General features: G+C 34.6%; 2 protein-coding genes across 2 annotated transcripts; one reads left to right on the top strand and one right to left on the bottom strand.

Moving 5' to 3' along the window:
* Positions 1-728: 728 nt before the first annotated feature.
* LOC142613832 (puromycin-sensitive aminopeptidase) lies at positions 729-9,475 on the bottom strand. Its single transcript, XM_075786343.1, has 32 exons — positions 9,202-9,475; positions 8,536-8,616; positions 8,294-8,338; positions 8,001-8,138; positions 7,832-7,907; positions 7,519-7,595; positions 7,067-7,180; positions 6,907-6,981; positions 6,659-6,766; positions 6,332-6,544; positions 6,166-6,227; positions 5,993-6,020; positions 5,814-5,900; positions 5,691-5,716; positions 5,377-5,440; positions 5,201-5,281; positions 4,930-4,977; positions 4,785-4,803; positions 4,615-4,619; positions 4,504-4,515; positions 4,316-4,372; positions 4,086-4,195; positions 3,928-4,008; positions 3,643-3,826; positions 3,213-3,361; positions 2,974-3,112; positions 2,736-2,882; positions 2,543-2,624; positions 2,278-2,453; positions 1,451-1,678; positions 1,282-1,353; positions 729-1,082 (listed from the first exon to the last, which is right to left on the bottom strand). Exons 1-32 carry the CDS (start codon positions 9,277-9,279, stop codon positions 1,002-1,004), a joined length of 2,943 nt encoding a protein of 980 aa, XP_075642458.1. The 5' UTR covers positions 9,280-9,475; the 3' UTR covers positions 729-1,001.
* Positions 9,476-16,295: 6,820 nt separating this feature from the next.
* On the top strand, positions 16,296-20,989 carry LOC142612647 (uncharacterized). The gene is made up of 3 exons (XM_075784768.1): positions 16,296-16,505; positions 16,821-16,984; positions 17,805-20,989. The coding sequence occupies exon 3, from the start codon at positions 17,853-17,855 to the stop codon at positions 20,871-20,873; it is 3,021 nt and encodes a 1,006-aa protein (XP_075640883.1). The 5' UTR covers positions 16,296-16,505; positions 16,821-16,984; positions 17,805-17,852; the 3' UTR covers positions 20,874-20,989.
* The last annotated feature ends 1,062 nt before the right edge of the window (positions 20,990-22,051 follow it).

Below are 22,051 nucleotides of genomic sequence, written 5' to 3'. Positions count from 1 at the left end.
GTTAAGAAGATAAAGCACATACAATTTAATGGTTAGATTTTCAAAATATATAATCATATAATCATTTTCAATGATAGGTTCCACCTAGGGTGTTCATCAAACTGCAAAAACCGCACCAAAATCACCCACAAAATGACATAAGTGCGATTTGCAATTTTATAATAAGAAAACCGCATCCTCTTTATATATTAATATATTTAATTATTTTTAATATTAAATATATTATTAATATTTTAATAACCATAGTTTTCAAAATAAAATAAGATAGTGTGATAATCCTATCAAGTGTTAATTAGGAAAGCCAGCTCAAAATAAAGAAAAACTAGCTCAATAATTTAAAACTTGGGCTAAAATAAAAGAAAATATTAGTTTTGCGCTAGGTAGGATCCAAAATTTGAAAATATACTAACTTCAAACCGCATCTTATACACTGCACCGCACATTTGACCGCAAAAATGAGGTGCGATGCTATTATGATTTTGAACCAGTAATAACGAGGAAACTTTATCATATTTGTTGGTTACATAAATCATATTAACTTGTCACATTTCGATAGTAACTAAAATCATCATGCTTAAGCCAAAAAAACCTAAAATCACTATGCATAAGAGAGATGGTAATGAGAGCAGGCTAGAGCAGTGCTTCATGATGGGGTTTTTGAGTTTTGGATCTGTTTGGGACTCTTTTCAAGATTTCATCCAAGAATTGAGTGGGTACAAACACAACACTGCACACGAAGAACGTTTTACATAAAAGAAACACACTTCCATAATGTATCATAGGTTCCAGCACAGTGCTAAAACAGGCCCTATCACCCCAAAATGGAGTACAGTGACTTTGGAAGTAAAAACAGTTTTAATTAATGGAAAGTTTCCTCTAAATAAAAAAACATAGTTTATGGAGACAAAGCAAAACATGACACAACATATTTATTATCCTCTAAAGCTGGTGATGGCAATGTGTTCTTTGCAATTTTTTTCACCTTAAATAAATCAACACATTTAAGCAGCCAAGCTTTTTGAGGCAATCTCAAATACATTCTCTGACAGTCCATTGGTAGACATTATCCTCTCCAGCTGTGCCTGCAAAACACAAATCGAATTTTGTACTTAGACAAAGACAACATTGTCCTCTTTCAGTAGAACAATTTTTTGAGACGTAGTGTAAGAATGATTTGATTACAAGTAGGACATTATAAGTTTACAATATGAAACGAGGGGATTTAGATTAAAAAGACAACAACAACGTTAACCAGAAATATTTACAGCAATGATGTCCTACCTTCGCATGGTTTTGCCTGGTTTCATCATAACGCCTCCATCTAGAAAAGGCTGAGACCATGCGGGATGCCACCTACAATTCATGACAAGGATAAAGAATACCAAAAATAAATTAGTATTTAATATGATGTAAATCATATAAAAGCCCGAAAAGAAATTTTTGAATGGACCTGAGGGTTGAGTTTGTCTAGTTTCAGTACAATTTCTCCCAAGAACTTGTAGCCTGACCCGTCTTTTGCATGGAAATTCACAGGAGACCCACAGAAACCTCCAATGAGGGAGTACACCTTGTTTGGATTACGCAGGTCAAATGCAGGGTGGTTTAAGAGGGTCTTAACATTCTCAACGTTACCAGGAACGTCAGACATGGCTTGAAGGGCAAACCATTTATTCACAACCTGAAGCAAAAGAGGAATATGAGATTGGGGAGGATAAGATTGTCACAATGATGAGAAGAAACTTTCCCTGCATAAATTGGTGAAGGCAACGATTCTCAAAATCCAGTACCACATTCAACATCAGGAAAAAAAAAAATAATAGTATCATACACACTAATAAAGAAAAAAGAAAAACTGAAAAGCTCCAATAGCAACTTGTAAACATTAAGCATGTTTTCATCCACTGATAATTAGGGAATATTAAGAATGCATCATCAGTTCAGTCTTGCCTCATAATTAGCTTTGTTAACAAAGTTACCTAAACGTCTTTCTTCCACAGAGATGCTTCCAAACACAACTTGATCAAGTTCTAATGATGCCCATTTATTTTCCTAACAAGTATCATTTCCTGTGTATACAAGCTGAATTCTGAACTATGCTGTACAACTACTCATATATCAGGAAGATCCTCATTGTGTACTTGGGAAAATCCTATGCAAAATACCTACCATACATTCCCTCCCTAGGAGAAAGAGAGAGATGAAATGCACCACACAGAACTCAGAGAGACCCAAAAATATCATTCTAGCAAATTAAGAGCAATTGAGCAGAAGTAATACCAAAAAGTCATGCTGCCACTTGCTATAGAAGTCAGCCAGAACATCATCACGAGTTTTACCAGGGTTTTGGGCTATGGCCGCCAAAGCTGCAAATTGATCAGTCATATTTGTGGCAGTTCTATACTCCTGCAACGCAAGCTCGGTATACTCTGGAGCTTCAAGTGATGCAAGATACGCTATAGAAAATACAAAACACACAATTAATCAATTTATAAAAGTTTATCAGAGGCCAATCTTGCAAACATACAATTGAAGCAAAACATACCTAGTGCAATATTCTTCAAAGCACGCCTTGCCATATTAGGGTGGTCAAACACATACTCTTTTGAGCTCCTATATTTTTCAACCTATGAAGCATTAACACAAACATTTATTGCTCAACAAAAAAAATTAAAAAAAATAGCACAAAATAGTAATTAATATATCATATTTATGCAACTCCTAGGAAGAATGCGTACTGTGCTGAGTAACTCTGCTTTCAGTTCCTGGGCAAGCTGCTTCCTGATGAAAGTGCGAACAGAATGAACAGCATCAGGATCTGCAACTACCATCATGTCCATTATTTCCCCTTCTCCAGGTAGAGTCATTGTCTTTGCAACAAATTCCTGGAAAAACAGAGGTCATTGAATTGAAGTTACATTAGTACATTTGCCCTTCCCCCAATATTTTTTTTTTTCAAAAAGAAGTCAGTCATACTTGATCCAAGCTTGAGTCACTGAGTATGTTTCTGAGCCCATGCACAAAATTTGGATTCAGAACCAATGGCTTGTTTTGTTGGAAATCAGCCACCAAGCTGAGCATCAGCTTGCGTGCCAGCAGCTGTCCAGCCTCCCAACTGAACAGAAAAATAATCAAGTAAATTTCAGTCTATCAGTTGCTCAATTACAAAAAAGAAAAAGAAAAAAAGGGGTATTGCAGCATTTAGAAAGACAAACCGGTTGAACTCATCAGAATCATGAGCAAGAAGGAAGAACAGGTCGCTGTCAGTCAGATCAGATTCAAGACGAATAGGAGAACTATAGCCCCGCAATAGAGATGGAACTGGCCGCTCAGATATATCAGAAAACACAAACTCTTCTTCTTTCTGCTTAGTCCAATCACAATCATACAAATGTTAATATGTATATAAACAATTAAAAAGTAATAAAAGGCGCCTAATGCTTAGCAATGCAGTATTGGGTCAATACAAACATAAGATAAAATTGTTCATGCTTTGCATAGAATATGAAATGGATTATCTCAAGATGTCTACAAGATTTTGTATTTATCTTCTCTTAGTGACTCACTGTTGGTCCATTATGCAAAAAGGGAAAATGCACGCAAAAAGAAAAAGAAAAAAGGCAAACGTAAAAGTTCTGAACTGACCTTGGTCACTCGAAGAACTGTAGTATATACTGGCTGATCATTGCTTGAGACAGACTGCAATGTTCCATCGTGATACACAGAGGAAAGAGGGATGTCCTTGCCAGTTTTGTCGAGCAAACCTAGTGCAACAGGAATGAACATGGGTTCTTTTACAGGTTGCCCTGGGGTTGGTGGTATCTCTTGACTGTGAAAAGCCCACAATCAAACACAACTTGTTAGCCATATTACCAACCAATGAGAAAGACCATAATTCTTTGCTGAGAGAGAGATCACAAGCATGTATACCAGAATTTTAGAGAAAATGTACGAGCTTTGGGATCATATGATGATGTCACTTTGACAAGAGGGGTCCCAGCTTGGGAGTACCTGTATTTTAGTTATATTTTAAAGAGTAAGCATCAAAATCTTCAGAAGCTCAAAAGAAACAAAAGGCAGATACAGACCATTGTAAGAAATTAGCAAAATCAGCATCATTTGCATCTCGCATGGCAGCAAAAAAATCTTCACAGGTTACAGCTTGCCCATCATGTCTCTTGAAATAAAGATCCATGCCCTGAAAGTAGAGAAATCGTATACATGGACACCCACAGATCAGCAGCTATATAATGAACTAGACATTTATAATTTTAAATCACATAATCAGATTTAAACTCCAACAAATTCTAAATCTTACTTTTCGGAACCCTTGACTCCCCAGCAAGGTTTTGTACATCCTGACAACTTCAGCTCCCTGAAATTGGATCATAAGAACAAAAAATCAATAAATTAAAAGTCATTGTCCTGAGACACAGACAGAGAGAGAGAGAGAGAGAGAGTTTGTCGTTAAAGAGAGAGATTTGTTGTTGAACAAAAAAGGAAAACCTTTTCATACACCTGTAAAAGAAATTGAAACAAAGAACAATTAGATAATTTCTCAAGTGCGTACATGGGATATGAGGATTATAAGATGCAAAGACAATTGCTAAACCCTACCGTTACTGCATGTTGAAGTTGGTGAAGGCCCCAAATCAGCATCATATCCAACACAATGCACAAGAGAGCCAAATATCCAAAAGTTAAAAGCACATGACAATTTCCAATTCAACAAAATAAATGTGAATATAACTATTAACTCTAGTTAAATTATGTAAAGAACAACTTGCCTGTGTAGAAGTTGTCCATCTGTTGTAGGATGGAAGAGGAAGGAACACAAGTTAAAAGCGTTATAGTCAAAGAAAGCCGTAGATTATGTTGATAACTTGACAGAAACTTTAGAAGAGATAAAAGAAACAGAAAATGATTTCTGACCTTAATGTAAGAATGTGGCCGTACAGGATGAGCCATGGGACCAGCATCCTGAAAATTAAGGAAACATATATACACTTAAATGCAGCATATCATACCAAAAACTCCACAAAACATCACTGACACCTATTTTAGATAGGCAAACATGCCTATTCACAAATGCTCTAAATGGTTTAGAATGATAATTAGACAATTATGATAACATAATAAGAACAAAGGCATCAATCTAGAGGTTGCACGCATTTTATATATTCTAGAGAGAAAGAAGGAAGACCTGTGGAAACTGATAATTTCGAAGCTTGGAAACATCAGCAATCCGCTTTACAGTACGACTTCCCAAATCAGATGAAAACTCCTACCAATTATTAAAGATTCTTATATTTGTAAGCTCCAAAAAAGAATATATAGTGTGTTCGAGACTAATTTGTAGGCGGGACAAAAAGCCTATACCTGATCACGGAAAACGGTAAGACCTTCCTTTAGGCTGAGCTGGAACCAGTCACGACATGTCACTCTGCAATTATTATATTGAATCATGACTGAGGTGTGAACACATTGAATATTAAAAGATAAGGTAGTAATTAACATCAAAGTTCCAAATTATCATGAATAGAAGAAAATTAGTTTCAAACCAAAGTAACAAGTATAAACGTGACAAATGTAAGAAAGCAAACTATAAGATGAGGAGCTAAACACAGCACATTTTTTACTCTCATTTTTTTTTTTTTGAAGGAATAATGAGCTATGATGGGATATGAATTAACCTGTTGCCAGTCCAGTTGTGGAAGTACTGCAAATTATTAAAAACATGAAACCAATGTCATTAAAAATTAAATTCATAGGACTTGAGTAAAGAACCCATTTCATTATAGACATTAATAACAAACCTCATGGCCAATAACTCCTAAAATTGCAGCATAATCTGCATCCGTAGCTGTTTCTGGAGATGCCAGGACAAGCTTGGAATTGAAAATCTAGAAAAAGGCAATTTAAGTTCAACTATGGTTTTGAAAAGATCTAAGGAGAGACATCAATGTGTGAACTGAAATAAGTTCAGAAAGCATACATTCAAACTCTTGTTTTCCATGGCTCCCCTGATCATTGATTAAGAAACAATAAATATGATTGAGTAAAACATTAAAAGTACTATAGCACGAGATATTTGTCACCAAAAAGTATCAAATGGGTACCAAATATATTATCACATCATAGAACATTATTTTTAAAAAATTAACTTACATGTTAAAATCTGGAACAGCCACAATATTAAAGAGATCCAGGTCATATTCAAGACCAAACACCTGTTTGCAGAGGTATATAAAAGCAAAGTATGCTTTAGAATAAGATCAATAAGGTAATATTTAGTATCAAATTAAAAATTCAGGTTTTATATGAAGAAACTAACATCCTCATCCCATTTCATAGCCGCCTTAAGCGAATACATGGCATGAGCAGTCTTGGGCACGTCTTGTGCTGGGGTCCAGATCCTTAGTGAGACCTTCCTACCAGAACGGGTGATAAATGTGTCATCTCTGCTCTCCAACTGTCCAGCAACTAAGGCAAACAAGTAGCAAGGTTTCTTAAAGGGATCCTCCCACAGGGCATAATGTCTACCACCCTGCAGCAAAGAAAAATAACAATAAAGAACAGCACATAAGATTCTACATAAATGGCCCCCTTTTTTTTGGTTGGAACACAAATGCCTTTTCAATGCAGAAAAAGTGAAGCTTACCTCAAGGTCACCTTGTTCAATGAGATTTCCATTAGACAACAATACCGGATACAATGACTTATCAGCTTCAATGCGACATGTGTATTTTGCCATTATATCAGGGCGGTCCTGTTTGCAGATGGAACACATCAATAAACTGGAAAGTTAGAATCAACATTTTCCTTTACCAAAAAAGAAAAAAAGAAAAAAAAGAATCAACATTTCGAATTACAGGCCACTAGAATAAATAGGTGCTGCAAGATACCCACCTGATAAAATGTAATGTTCCGAAAACCCTCAGCTTCACATTGTGTACAGAAATTCCCAGATGACTTATACAGTCCCTGCAGTGAATTTGATTTTTTATATGGACAAGAGAGATCCACAGACTTCAAAATCAACTTGTGGATACCAGAAGGCATGTTTTACCTCTAAAGATGTGTTCTTCTCAGGATGTATCTCATTAACGATTTCCAAAGTAAATGAACCACTAGGTGGTGATAGGAGTGTCAAATGGCGCAAGTCCAACAGGTATTCTCCCTCCTATGAAGAAAAAAAGGGGTCATAGTAAGAAAACCTTAAGGGGTAATACTCTAGCCCACCTGCACCACTAGAAAACACACAGACATGCACCAATTCATGGCACTAGAAATTATTAAGTTAGAAAAAAAAAATAATAATTATATGGCATGTCAATGACACTGCAACTCAGGTATCTTAAGATTTAAGTAGAACCAAAAACATAAATTGGCTATTGAACTAAAACTCCCTATCTTAAGAAGTTAAACCACAAAGCATATAATTATAAAATTCAGGCAACAAGAAAGGCTTTCTATTTGTTTGTATTGAAGGACCTTAGGAAAAGTAGGAAAATTACAAACCTTGAGTTCCTTGCCATTAACACAAATTGAGACCAACTTTACGTCGTGTCCATCCAAAACCAGAGGAGGAGAAGAACCTATTTTACAAGAATTATTTATTAAAAAAGAATTAAATTTACATAGAAGTATTCTTCCAAAATTTCTCATAGGCATTAACTTGCGTAGAAGAATGAACAAGATCTAATACTTAGTCTACTGCTATAGGAAAATGTGAGGAAAACATTGCTGCTTGAACAGCTAATTACTTATCTGTCAGAGATATAAATACTACCAGTGAACAAAGTACTAAAAAGGAAGAATGGTCACAACCTACCTTCAATTCTGGGGAACACAGTTATTTTTGAAGAAACAATTGTTTTCTCTTCACCCAATGAAAATCTCAAATCCACCTGTAGTCATAATTACATCAGTATGCATACAAAAACAAACGCCACAAAGTTTCTAGTCCTAACGTAGAAAAATTAATTTAGGTATATTTGTACCGTATCAAAATAGTAATCAGGCATCTTGTAATCCTTCAAAAAGATTTCTTTAGGCGTATCCATCTTGGATTCTTCAACGGGGTTTTTTAAGGATTCTGTGGCAACCGAACAAATCAGCCTGTTGGCTTGTTTAGCCCTCTACAATAAGGTTGAGGAATGCAAATGATTAAAAAAAATGAAAATTAGAAACTACAAAGTACCCAAAATGAGCATCAAACATGATATGTATATCATGTGTGTGCTTGTGTGTAGACATACAAGAAAGCACATTAATTCAATCTATAGCAACTTACAGATAATGAAGGATATGAAAAGCGACAATTCCTTCGGCACAAAGCCTGAAATCAACAATCAATCAATGAATCCATAAACCTTCATTGTTTTTTCCTTTTTTTTTTTTTTTTTTTAATAGCAAAAACTCCTATTCGAACAGCAGAGATTCAAAATCATTCAGAAGCCACTAAACACAATGCCACTAAAAAAATCCTAGTAGACCATATAGTGAGAGCGAGAGAGAGAGAGAGAGTGCACCAACCTCCGAAGTAAGAAAGCGTCTATATCTATAAATAATTTTTGCTGAGTTCTCCAAAAAACTAACACGGCTTGTAACCTGAAGCTGCAGATAGACAAATCAAACCATTTTTACAGGTGAATTAGCTATCATGAAGTACAAATCATAAAACTAATTCACGACTGGCAATCAACAGCAGATAAATTCAACTTCACATAATTGAACACAAGGCACCCAAACTTCCATATGCTATGAACTAAACCCTCACCAGGCAGAAGACTCATTAAGAGCATGACCTAAAACCCCACTTCAAAATTAATTGTATTTTCTCCATTTAATTCCTCAAAATTAATAGTCTATACACTATACCTCAGTACCTCACTCTCCACTATAAAAGTACAAAAGCATATCACCAACCAAAGGAATATGTGTGCGTGTCTAGTAAGAGAACATTAATAAAAATGAGAACAATTGGCAAAAGAATCTCATCATTCCCATGGAACCAATATGAACAAAAAATAGGTCTAAAAAAAATGAAGTAATATAATGTACAAAAGAAAAAAAAGTTTGTAACCATAAAGCAGCAATTAAAGTTGATTCCAAGTTTTTTTTTTTTTTTTTTTTTTTTTTTTTACGCACACACATACAAACACAAAACCATGACTGAGGAAATGAGAAATAGGTATTCACAGGAGCAGAGGAGACCAAACCCAATAGACCCGTCCTTGCTAAACCCGCACCTTTGCATGGCAGAACCAACCGAGCCATTCAAAATCAAAAGCCTAAACAAGCTACTAGTATTACAGCAACCACTATCAGTTCAAAGATCAATCTCCTACAAAGTCCCCACAAAAGGATTCAACTTTCAACGAAAATAAGTGAGACCCAGATGGTCAAAACCCAAAAAGATAGCCAAAGGGTCCCCAAAACCCTAGATCAGAGACACCCACAAGAGAAAAAAAACAGAGTAAAACAGAGTCACTCCTTATAGCTATATATATATGGATAATTCAAATTATGGACAAGAAAATTCAAATAAATAATAAATAAAATAGAACAACATCAGCCTTGTTTCACTTAAATATGCACACAAAATATTAACTTTGCATAAAATTTGGGAGATATTGATCTCTGGGCTTCACCTTCTTTGATGATCAAATGCAGAGAAAACAGAGAATTCCTCGGAAAGCAAAGTGTGAAGAATGGATAGGGGCTCCCAACAAACAAGATATATATTTATTTCTATTAAAAAAATATAATTGCTACTATGATGAGTGATGAGAATTCTAGAGAATTCTAAAGTCAATTATTTTTTTAATCTTATTGGACCAATACCAGGGTGGTTTAGTCATTTTGCTATTTTTGATATCTTTTTGCAAACATTCTTATTCTTATTTTAATTAATATATTATCTATCAACTTGTTATTATATATTTAGCGATTGTTTGGGATAGACTTATTTTGTTAAAATTGAAATTTTTTTGCTGAAAGTATTATAAATAAAGGTAAAAATTAGATAAAATAATATAGTGAGACTCATAAATAATACAAAAAATTGCAGTAAATAAACTGAATAGTAAAATAAGCTAATTTTTAATTTGACACCAAACCCACAAACAAAAAAAATCTCTCCATAAAAAAAAAAAAAAAACAAACAGAAAATCTCCTACTTCTCAATGGGCTGAAAAGGACTGCAATTATTCGGCCCAAAATTTGTGGGCCAACCATCTTCTATGTGTGGTTTTGATTGTATGGGCTAGATTGAGCTACATGAGCAGGCCCTAATGATGCTGTAGAGGGCTTAAAGAGTGAAGTGGGCCGGCCATATAGGTTGGCACTCTGACAATGGGTAGAGGATGGCCCAAAGGACAATGCACGACGCGAGCGCGACATAAACTGTTAGATATAAGAAATAAAATAGGCAAATGTTAACATAAGTGCTTGTCCCTATCCAAAAGAAAGAAAAAAAAAAACATAAGTGCTTGTTAAGATTGTACAAAAGTTGGTCATTTTCAATAAAAAAATTAAAAAAAAAAGACATGCCCTTTTGGTTATTTTAATATTTTTTTCTTTCTACAAAATTAGCCCTACTCTAAAAAACATAACATAAAATTGCAGAAAATGACAAAAAAATTGTACAAACAAAAAGTCAAAAGTTGTTGATAATGGATACCTTACGATGCCCATTAACACAACCTAATAAAATATTAATCATGAAATATACTCTAGCATTCTAATTTGGGTTAAAACACGTTGATACCAACATTAAAAGGAAAAATGAGTGCGCAGAAATGTGATGAATGTTGCTATTTACCGTATGTAGTGAAAAATAGCTTCCCAAAATCATGGGATTCTAAAGATTTAAAATTTTCCCCATCATCAATATTTAAACACACGCTTAATTTATGTATATAAATTATTGACGATGACAAAGTCTAATTTACTAATTTCAAAATAGATGGATAATATTTTAGGAGTAGTTCCTCTCAAAACTCTTGAAGATCCTAAGTCATATTCTTCAAAATCATGTAACTTATTTAAAATAATATATATATATATATGTGTGTGTGTGTGCGCGCGCGCGCGTGTAGAAGTAATAAAAAAGATCATTTCAATTAAGGAAGTAACATGGAATATGACTTCAAATAAAATATAATTAAGAAAAATAATAAAATTGACTAACCATAACTAATATGTTGAAGATTTATAACCGACTCCAAAAATTTGGAACTAAGGATTTGTTGTTACCATTAAAATGAACTTTAAACCTCTAGAAACCCACTCCTAACATTCTCTAGTTTAAATTGTAGGCCAAAATGCAAAAACAACCCCCAGGGTTTAAGTTAGTTACAAAAACACCATATGCGGTTTCAATTTTTCGTTATAACTCTTTTAAGGTTTTCATATTGACCAAATTGACATTTGGAACTAAATTTTGTTAGTTCTTATGAACCAAAAAACTCAAATGATCATAAAATGACCACATTAGGAAGACTCACAAGTCAAAAACTGAGTTAGTGTTAAGAATAATTTGGCAGATATAAAAACATCGGTCCTTGTTAAAGGAAGAATTAAAACTCCATGTGCTATTTTGCCACTAACCGGAACGCAGAGGGCGTTTTATAGTTTGGCCATAATTGCACATATATATATATATAGACACATATGTATTTATCATTCGGCTACACTAGTTTTCCTTGTTTGAATCCAGAAGTTCTACAATGGTCTGAATCGTCTGATATGGAAAAATTTCCTTTCCTTTTTTCGTTCTACTAAATAAATCTTATAGTTTAATGGTCCTTTTGACAGCTCATCTGAAAAATATGAATTAACTAAAAATATGCTGTAATTTGGATTGGAGTGGAGCCATTTGCTCGAAAACCCAGCCAATATGTGCTACATGTTTGGCTCTTAATGTGTTTATTATTATTATTATTTAGTCAACTCTTTAGGCCAGGGATTCGGCAATAGTAATTTAAGTTTTAAATTTAAAAACCAACACATTGAGTTTAAATCATAAATAGTATTAGCTCTTGAAAAGCCCAAGTTTAAACATAGCAATGTTTGTACAGTTGGTGTCTATCTCATATTGAAGTTGGCTCATTGAATGGATTTAAATGTCCATAAATCAAGACACTGCTCGTTGCTTATATATAAAATATAATAATTTGATGTGCATTCAATGTAACAAACTGAAATTTAATGACATACAATTCTTTACAATGTTGAAGAACTTGCCCAATGAGGACTTGCCAAATCAATTAAAAAGACAACCCCGTTTCATAATTAAACTAGAAGGTTATTTGATTTGGACCATTTGGTAAGTTCTTATTATGACTACTAGACAAAATCATAAGAATTGTAAGCTGATGTTCTCTCCTTGGATTGATTTGTTTTCATTAGTTTATTTTGTTTTTTAAACTATTATTTTTCGTGTTTTAAACGAAAATGTTGAGTTGAAATCTTCTCTCGATCAATTGTTAAATTATAAATAATACTAATAATAAATACCATGTAGAAATACAATTGTATCTAAAAAGAAAAGTGATACTTAGAAAACTAATAGATTTTTCATAAATATAATTAAAGGAGTTTTAATTTAAATTTTTTTTTTTTGGTCTTGGAAAAAGGAGTCTTTAGAATTAAATATTGTCTAAAGAGATAAGACCATTACTTTAGCCAATTTAATACAATATTCAAAGCACTGTCATGTTCAACTTCATAATTAAAAAAAATGAAGTCCACATGTCAAAAGTCCAACTAAAATACAAGCACAATTGAAGAAAAAAAATATTGTCTTGGTAACTGTATTCTTTACATGAAGCGGCCATTTTTAATTGAGTGTTCATCAAGGTCTTTTTCTATTCTTTTTGGCTATAATATATGGCTTTCATGAAAAATATGCTTAAAAAGGAACTGCTAGTGCTAGGCAATGTTTAAACATTAGTATTTAAAAAAAAAATATTTAAAATCAAAACCAATAAGGTGAAGATGGAAATAGATTTATATGCCTAAATAAATGAATTAGTTTAATAAGCTAGCCAACTAGAATATGTTAAATTTAAAATCTAAAAGGAACCTGATTATGGGCCTCATTATGAGTAATGAAGACTGTGCATCAGTGTGACCTTTGAACAAACACTTTCCAGGTGGTTCCCAGTGCACGCTTGGAGACTTGGGTTGCCTTATTACTTATTAGCAAAATATATAGAATTGAAAATTCTAATAAAATGTGATCCGCCTGATCATAGTGTTGTTCTTGATTTTACATCAGGAACACTAACATCTTTTTTCTTGTTTCTTTGAAGCCCGACATGGAATACAAATATTGGTTAATTTTGACATCATTATTTTCTTATTAGAGTCAAAATAAGTTGTCTATGTTTCCTAAAGTGGACAAGTGTCTATGGATTGGAGATTTTTTTTTGATTGGACAAGTTTTGTATGATGATAGGTGACACTTGAATTCCCCTATGGTCCACTTGAGTTGCAATTTGTTTTTGTATCATCATTTGCAATTTGCATAATTTTGCAAACTAAGCTCATATTGAGCACTGTTTTCTGCTTCTAGTAATGAGAGAATAAGCAAAAATTTGACAGTAATGTAAAGCTTTTTTGTCCTTTTTGAGCAGCTAGCAACATTAGAAAAGTTAATATTTGTTTATGCTTCACAATGTTGTGTCTATAAATTGTGGGGGCAATGTAATAGGGGGTAGTTGCTGGTTTTGTAGTTTTGTATTCAACTCAATTTCAAACTCAAAGATATCTCTCTCTCTCTCCTAGGGAGACAAGTGTCACAATCTAGGCCATGGATCTCAAGCAGAAATATGAACGTAAAATAGATCAGGACCTTTATTTTTGTGTGTGGTCTCACATGGAAGCATGTGCTCACTAGTCGTACCAAAAGAGTGTTTTGGACTGATGTTGAAAGAGCCAAAATCCAAAATGATTTAAGTCAACCGAACAGTCCTTTTGTAGAAAGAGATGTTATCTCATTACTTCAATGATTTTTATGGAGTGGAGGGCAAAAACTTATGTGTAAGATTCACTCATTCACACACTAGAGTCAAGAGTAAAGACCAACGGCTTGTACTTTTATCAGTGATGCTTTTCTGATCACCTTGAAACTTGTATTTGCCTAGGCCTGCCTGCCATAAGAAAGTAGTTGTGCATAGGGGATATATCCAAGTCATATTCCAAATATTTGATTATTTTTTAGCCCAAAAAAAAAAAAAAAAAAAAACATTGGTTTTGGATTTTTTATTGTATTTAGGAGATTAAGGGTGTTCGTTATTGTTGTTTAAACAAAGATTTTTAGTGTTTAAATTACATTATACATATTTTTATACACTTTTTATCTATATGTATTTCTAAAAAATTCAAACAACATTACTAGAACAATATTATCAAACGAGCCTTAAGTAAAAAGTCACATTATTCATTGTTCCTTAATGAATTTTAGGAATATCATACTTAAGCTCTAGGAATCAACATTTGATGTTTGGATTTAAGTTGCACTTTATTGGTTCCTAAAAAAAAAAAAATTTGTAAGACTTTATTGAGTGTATTTAATCCACCAAGCAATATATTATTTGTTATTCTAGGAAAAAGTTGTGGAAAATTTAAACAAGGAGCCTCTGAACCAATCTATCAATAATTGTCATCAAAACAGTAGGATATTCTTTGTATCCTCCTTGAAGTTCTAAGTCATGAGTGCCTAATTAAGCCAAGCACTTAGGGCTAAGCACATAACATTGAAGGATATGCTTTTGAACAATTTGCAGTATCTGATGATGGTAACTTTGATTCTATTAAATCTATACCTAGAACTGCCCTCATTATTGCATCAAGAATACTCTCATATAAATTTAAAAAGCATGTACCATTTGTCACTCTCATATTGCCCACTTTTCCATTAGCCTAGATTGCATTTTAATAACTCTTTGACATCATATATCACATATAATGTATATAATGTCAAATTTTAATAATTCTTCCAATCAACGCCACTTTCCTATTAAATTTGGCATTATTTAACATTATTATCCCCATTAATTCCACCTATGCATACTAGTAAAACAAACTATTGTAAAATCATAGTTTTCCGGGATTTGTATTAATGAGACTCAACGGCGGTGTTTAGTACCAGAACAAAACACACAACATCCACAATTTAAATGTTTTGATGAAAATGATGACAAAAGAAAAGAAATATTTCTCCATCTGTTATTCTCTACAAGTTAAAAAAAAAAAAAAAAAAAAGTCTATCACTTGCAATGAGCTCTTGGCCACTTTATATAGACAACCAGAGAATATGAAGTCAAGATATGCAACTCTTTGGCAATAGGATGGATTGAGCCCACTATTGGGCATACTTTATTTACCAAGTTACAAACAATGGAAGAAGGTCGAAACAAAATAATTAAAAAAAAAATTTAGGACAAAATAATAAATGCAATTAAGATAAATGATAGAATTTATTAAAACCTAATAAAATCATTGAATCACTCATGAGCTTATGGTTTAGTATTAAACAGTGACTAATAATAGCCTAGTCTCCCTTATGATGAGGAAAACTAAGGCTTGTATCTAAGAAGAACTTCCAAATGAATAGGTTGAATCCTCCTCCCTTACTTGTAATAATTATATTTATTAAAAATAATTATAAAAGAAAATTACCATATAGTCATATTCCGATGCCAATGCAAACCACTTTCTTGGTAAAATATGTTGTAAAAAAAAAGAGTAATTTAGGATTTTTTTTTTCCATTATTTTTTTCAAAGCGGATGAGGATGTGTTATGTCATGTGGATTGGAGCTAAATTAATTTTCACTTTACTTCTTTTATATATATATCGTTTTTTATTAACACCGATCACATTTTACTACATTGACAATTATGAAAAAGATTATATATATATGTGCGCGCCGCACAAACATGTTTTGATGGTTACGTAGTACTTATTTATTGAAAGTATTGTTAAAAAGAAGTGGGAAAATTTTGAGAGCGTCCAAAAAAAAATTCCTAGCTTTTTTCTCAATTTGCAAGGCTTTTTACTAAAAGAAAAGGACAAGCTTTTCAAGTAAAACCACCCATAGATACAACAGTGACTAAAAAAATCAAAAGGGGATTCAAAAATGTGAATCCAAATGCCGCAAACACAGTGGATTTTCTGCACTTTCACAGTTGTACAGTGCTATAAATGGTTGTGGACCCAACTGAGCCTAACCATACTGATACCATACCATACTTCCCCCAACAAAGAAGCACTGCACAACACAACACAACACAACACAAACACTCCTCACTTCCCTCCCCAACTGGCAACAGTGATCTCCTCACAGCAATGTCCTTGAAATCCCTTCCTCCTCAGCCAGCAACAGAGTTGAAGACACAGAAAGAGTTCATAGATCTTGAATGGAGGAGCAAGAAGTGATACTCCATAGACTAGACTAAGTCTAGTTGTCTAGTGGCTAGTGAATAGTGAGCGGTGGTGAGCCAATTTTGCTATATATTTTTTTTTTCAACCAAATATTTCGTTTTCTATCATTTTCTCAATATGGTCTCTCTCAAATCTATCTGAACATGGTAAAAACCTGATTTTATTATTATTATTATTATTATTATTAGTTTTTGCATCCCTTTTCACATCAATGTCTCTCTCATTGTCAAAACTTTCTGTCTGATTGAAAAGTTACGACCTTTGGCTTAAAGCAATACTCTAATATACTAATATCCCCCCTTTATGTGTTTTCTTTTTTTTGGTGGTAATTATGTGTTGTGATAAAGCTAGTTCCTGTCTTTGCAGGTTGGTTAAGTTCATTCTATTGATTGCAGAGAGCGTTCAGAGATTTGGGTTACTTGAAAAAAGAACCCTTTTAGGATTCTCATTCAATTTAAAGAACTGGGTTATTTGATTTTTGAAGCCCAAGGATGGAATCTACTGAGACTCTGTTTGTGATTTGAAGCCTAGTAAGTATTTAGATCTGAATTATTATGGAAGTGTTATTCTATTCTGTAATGGTGTTATCATATTCTGTTCAATCTAGAAGTGGGTCTTTTTGTTTAAAGCTATTTGTACATTTAAGAGTTCCATTAGATCTACAATGCCCTAAAGATCATGACTTAATGCCCTACTGATGGCCTTACAGTTTTTTTCTTCAATTCTAGGAAGTGAGTCTATTTTATTTACAGATGTATAGTTAGTTTAAATTAGGTATATGGATCATAGAAGCATGAATATGTTAAAGGTATTTTCTTACCCTCATTTTGTCCTCTTGTACCTGTGGAGAATTGTCCATTGAGAAACTATTCATAGAGTTGACCATATTAGTACGTTCAGAGGCTGCCTACTTTCCCTCTTACTTGTTTAGTTGTTTATAGCATGTGGGATTTAAATTTTCATGTTTTTCCTTGCTGAGAGATGTACACTGTTTGGCACCATTGTTATTATCCAAGTAATTACTAGGGTCTGAAAAGATTCCTTACTTTGAAGATAACCATATTAGTAAACGTTGTGGCTGCCTACTTCTGCTCATACTTGTTTGTAGCATTGGTGTTTAAATTTTTTTCACTTTTTTCCATGTTGAGAGATATCAAAACGCTGTTTTCTTCCATTGTTGTTATGCAATTACTTGCTAGGATGGCAATGTCAGCTTCGAAGCCATTTAAAATAATAATCATGGAAAGAGTATTCCACTTTACTTGCATTTTTTAGTTCTTTGTACCATATTGGGAAGATCCCTGACGGACTAAAGCCATACACTTTTTTTTTTTTTTTTTAAAATTTCAGAGAGGCTCCTCATAACTGCAGCGCATGCACAGGATTTGATATCTTCGGATGGCAAAAAAGTTTGTAAATATGGAACTCGGAGAAGATAGCTCCAGGTTTGGGTCTTTACCAGTCACGACTTCAAGGAATCTGTCATCATCATCTTCGGTATTCTTTTCAGCGAATCAGTCACCCTTCTTCTCTCCTAGATCACCAACATGTCATTTATCAGAATCCAAACAGTCCAACAGTCAATGTGATGGCATTCGTTCAAGTATTGATCCTCCTAGTTGCAGTTCAGGAAATCCAGAACCTGAATCTCATGCATATGTCAGAAATACCTTGTCAGACATGTCAGTGATCCAAGATGCCTGTAATTCGGGTAATTTCCAAAAGTTTGAACATATATCTTCCTTAACTGGCATCTCCAACAGCACTCCATCTAGTTACAACCAGGACCATGCTAATGGTTATTCAAGGCACAGAGAGAAGCAGAGAATGCATGAGAGAAGCTACCAATCCTCATATACTCCCGGTTCCATTTCGCTTTCCTCTAACAGAATGAGGAGCTGTGATGTCTTCATAGGTTTGCATGGACATAAACCTACTCTGCTGAGGTTTGCTAATTGGCTACGTGCAGAGCTGGAGGTCCAAGGGATGAGTTGCTTTGTATCTGACAGAGCTCGATGTAGGAACTCTCGCAAACATGGAATTGTTGAGAGGGCCATGGATGTCTCTTCTTTTGGGGTGGTAATTCTGACAAGAAAATCTTTCAGGAATCCATATACCATTGAGGAGCTGCGGTTTTTCTCGGGCAAAAAAATTTTGGTCCCAATATTCTTTGACTTGAGTCCGGGCGATTGCCTTGTCCGGGATATAATTGAGAAGAGAGGAGAGCTGTGGGAAAAACATGGGGGAGAGTTATGGGTTTTGTATGGAGGTTTGGAGAAAGAGTGGAAAGAAGCTGTTCATAGCCTTACTCGGGTTGATGAATGGAAACTAGAAGCTCAGGATGGTAACTGGCGAGATTGCATTTTGAGGACAGTCACACTACTAGCGACAAGATTAGGAAGGAGAAGTGTTGTAGAGCGATTGACTAAGTGGAGAGAAAAGGTAGAAAAAGAGGAATTTCCTTTACCTCGAAATGAGAATTTTGTTGGTCGGAAAAAAGAACTTTCTGAGCTGGAATTTATACTTTTTGGTGATGTTACGGGAGATTCAGAAAGAGATTATTTTGAGCTTAAAGCTAGACCCAGGCGAAAGAATTTGACAATTGGGTGGAATAAGAGCAATTCATTGGAAGAAAGACGGAGGGAACGACAATTTGAGAGTGGCAGCAGAAAGGGAAAAGAACCAGTTGTGTGGAAGGAGTCAGAAAAAGAGATTGAGATGCAAGGTACTGGTTTTCCTCAAAGGCAACACCAACAGAGGTCAAAAGGTGGTGGAAGGTATGCAAGGAGAAAAAGATCAATGAAGATTTTGTATGGGAAGGGAATTGCTTGCATATCAGGGGACTCAGGAATTGGCAAGACAGAACTTCTTCTGGAATTTGCTTACAGATATCAACAGAGGTACAAAATGGTTTTATGGATAGGTGGAGAAAGCAGGTATATTAGACAGAATTATCTGAACCTCTGGTCATTTTTAGAAGTTGATGTGGGGATTGAAAATTGCTTAGATAAAAACAGAATAAAAAGCTTTGAAGAGCAGGAAGAGGCAGCCATTTTTAGAGTCCGCAAAGAGCTTATGCGAAGCATACCATTTTTGGTGGTGATTGATAACTTAGAGAGTGAAAAGGATTGGTGGGATCACAAACTTGTGATGGATCTTCTTCCCCGTTTTGGCGGAGAGTCCCACATATTAATATCCACGCGTCTTCCTCGCGTGATGAACTTGGAACCTTTGAAACTCTCATACTTATCTGGCATTGAGGCCATGAGTTTAATGCAGGGAAGTGTCACAGACTTCTCAATTGCAGAACTTGATGCCCTTAGGGCTATAGAGGAGAAAGTTGGAAGGTTAACTTTGGGGCTTGCAGTTACAGGTGCAATACTGTCTGAGCTACCTATAACTCCAAGTAGGCTGTTGGATACCACTAATAGAATGCCCTTGAAGGACTTGTCATGGAGTGGTAGGGAAGCTCAATTGTTGAGAAGAAACACCTTCCTTCTTCAACTATTTGAGGTATGCTTCTCAATATTTGATCATGCTGATGGGCCAAGGAGCTTGACAACCAGAATGGTACAGGCAAGTGGTTGGTTTGCACCGGCTGCAATTCCAGTTTCCCTATTAGCCCTAGCTGCTCACAAGATACCGGAAAAGCATCAAAGAACCCGTTTATGGAGAAAATTATTGCAGTCCTTAACTTGTGGTTGTACTTCATCATACAACAAGAGATCAGAAGCAGAGGCATCTTCCATGTTGTTAAGGTTTAATATTGCAAGAAACAGTACAAAGCCAGGCTATGTCCATATTAACGAGCTCGTCAAGCTTTATGCCCGCAAAAGAGGAGTGAATGGAGCTGCACAAGCCATGGTTCAAGCTGTAATCAGTCGTGGGTCAATATCTCAGCACTCTGAACATATCTGGGCTGCGTTTTTCTTGCTATTTGGATTTGGTCATGACTCAGTAGTTGTTGAGCTCAAAGTTTCAGATTTGCTATACCTTGTCAAAGAAGTGGTTTTGCCTCTTGCCATCCAGACATTCATTACCTTCTCTCGGTGCAGTGCTGCTCTAGAACTTCTGCGGTTATGTACCAATGCTTTGGAAGCTGCGGACCAAGCATTTGTTATCCCAGTTGAGAAGTGGTTGGACAAATCCCTTTGTTGGAGGCCCATCCAGACTAATGCCCAGTTGAATCCTTACCTTTGGCAGGAACTGGCTCTATGCAGAGCCACTGTGCTAGAAACTAGGGCTAAACTAATGCTAAGAGGGGGACAATTTGACATAGGAGATGATCTAATTAGGAAGGCAGTTTTTATTAGAACTTCAATTTGTGGTGAAGATCATCCAGATACAATCTCTGCTCGTGAAACTCTGAGCAAACTCACCAGGCTTCTTGCAAATGTTCAGATTCATACTTCACCATAGATTTCTATATTTCTTGTAAGCAAAAAGTTTACTCTAGAATTATACAAAGGTCGCCAAAAAAACTGCTGTATACTTTTAAGAGGAATTTTTTTATACCATTTTAACTCTCAATTAGATGCCCTTAAATTTCTAAAAAAATTCTCTTTTTGTTACATTAATGTGAATTACATTTATTGGCCTAATCTTTACTGTCATTTTCAGACGCTTACTATATACGGACACTTCGGTTATGATCTTATAGCTGCTACCTGTTGTTGGTTGGGTATTTAATTTCACGATTATGGTTCTAATGGTAGATGGAGACCAACTTGGTTGTTTAGCATGTGGCATACCCTGAGACCATCTATTTGATCTCTAATTGCAAGAGTTATCTGGTTGAAAACTGTGGTAGCTAAATGGTTGCATCTATCTAATATCAAAGCTTTCATTTTTGTTGCAACTTTTAATAGGCTATTATACATTTATACTGATGCTGAAATCTTGACCTTGTCATAACAGTGTAGTCTCTTCATTATCTAATACTCATTTTATTTAATGTAGTTCCTATCAACAACGTCGTAAGTTCTTTTCTACACAAGAACTGTTAACTGGTGGTGTTCAATTAAATCATATATTTGATAAGAATTTCTAGCCATCAATAACACCCATGTTGGCTTCTGTACTTTACCTTTAGGAATTTATGTTTTAGTTTGCAATTGATTGCGTATGCTGATTTTCTTGTTCAAGTAAGATATGAAACTTCATTTCTTATTCCAGGAGTTTTGGGAAAAAAAGAAGATATATTTGTTTAATAACAGTTATTTTTTTGACAATGTGAAAGCAATCACAACCTCAAGAAAATCAATACTAGTCAGTTGGACAAAGAATGGGGAAACTGTTGTTTTTCTAGGGAAAATTTTGTATATGTTCTGCTTGGTCCATATTTAATGGTGTAGAAATTTAACCACAGGAACCATTGCATTCATCCTTATTAGATTCTCTCAGATGGGAATGATGAATGAAATTACTTTCATGCCAGTTAATTTTTTACAGATTATATTATTCTGATAAAATTTTGGCTAGTGATTGACCCAGATCCGTATCGGAAATCATAAGTTTGCTGAAAGAGCCAAATTAGAAAGATTGGCAATGTTAACTAACCAGGTTCAGTTCTGGAAATCTTTCTACTCTTTTTTTTT

The sequence above is a fragment of the Castanea sativa genome, chromosome 10, assembly GCF_040712315.1.
Source record: "Castanea sativa cultivar Marrone di Chiusa Pesio chromosome 10, ASM4071231v1".
Taxonomy (NCBI): domain Eukaryota; kingdom Viridiplantae; phylum Streptophyta; class Magnoliopsida; order Fagales; family Fagaceae; genus Castanea; species Castanea sativa.
The sequence above is the reverse complement of the archived record's forward strand: the minus strand, read 5'-3'. Positions and strand labels throughout refer to the sequence as shown.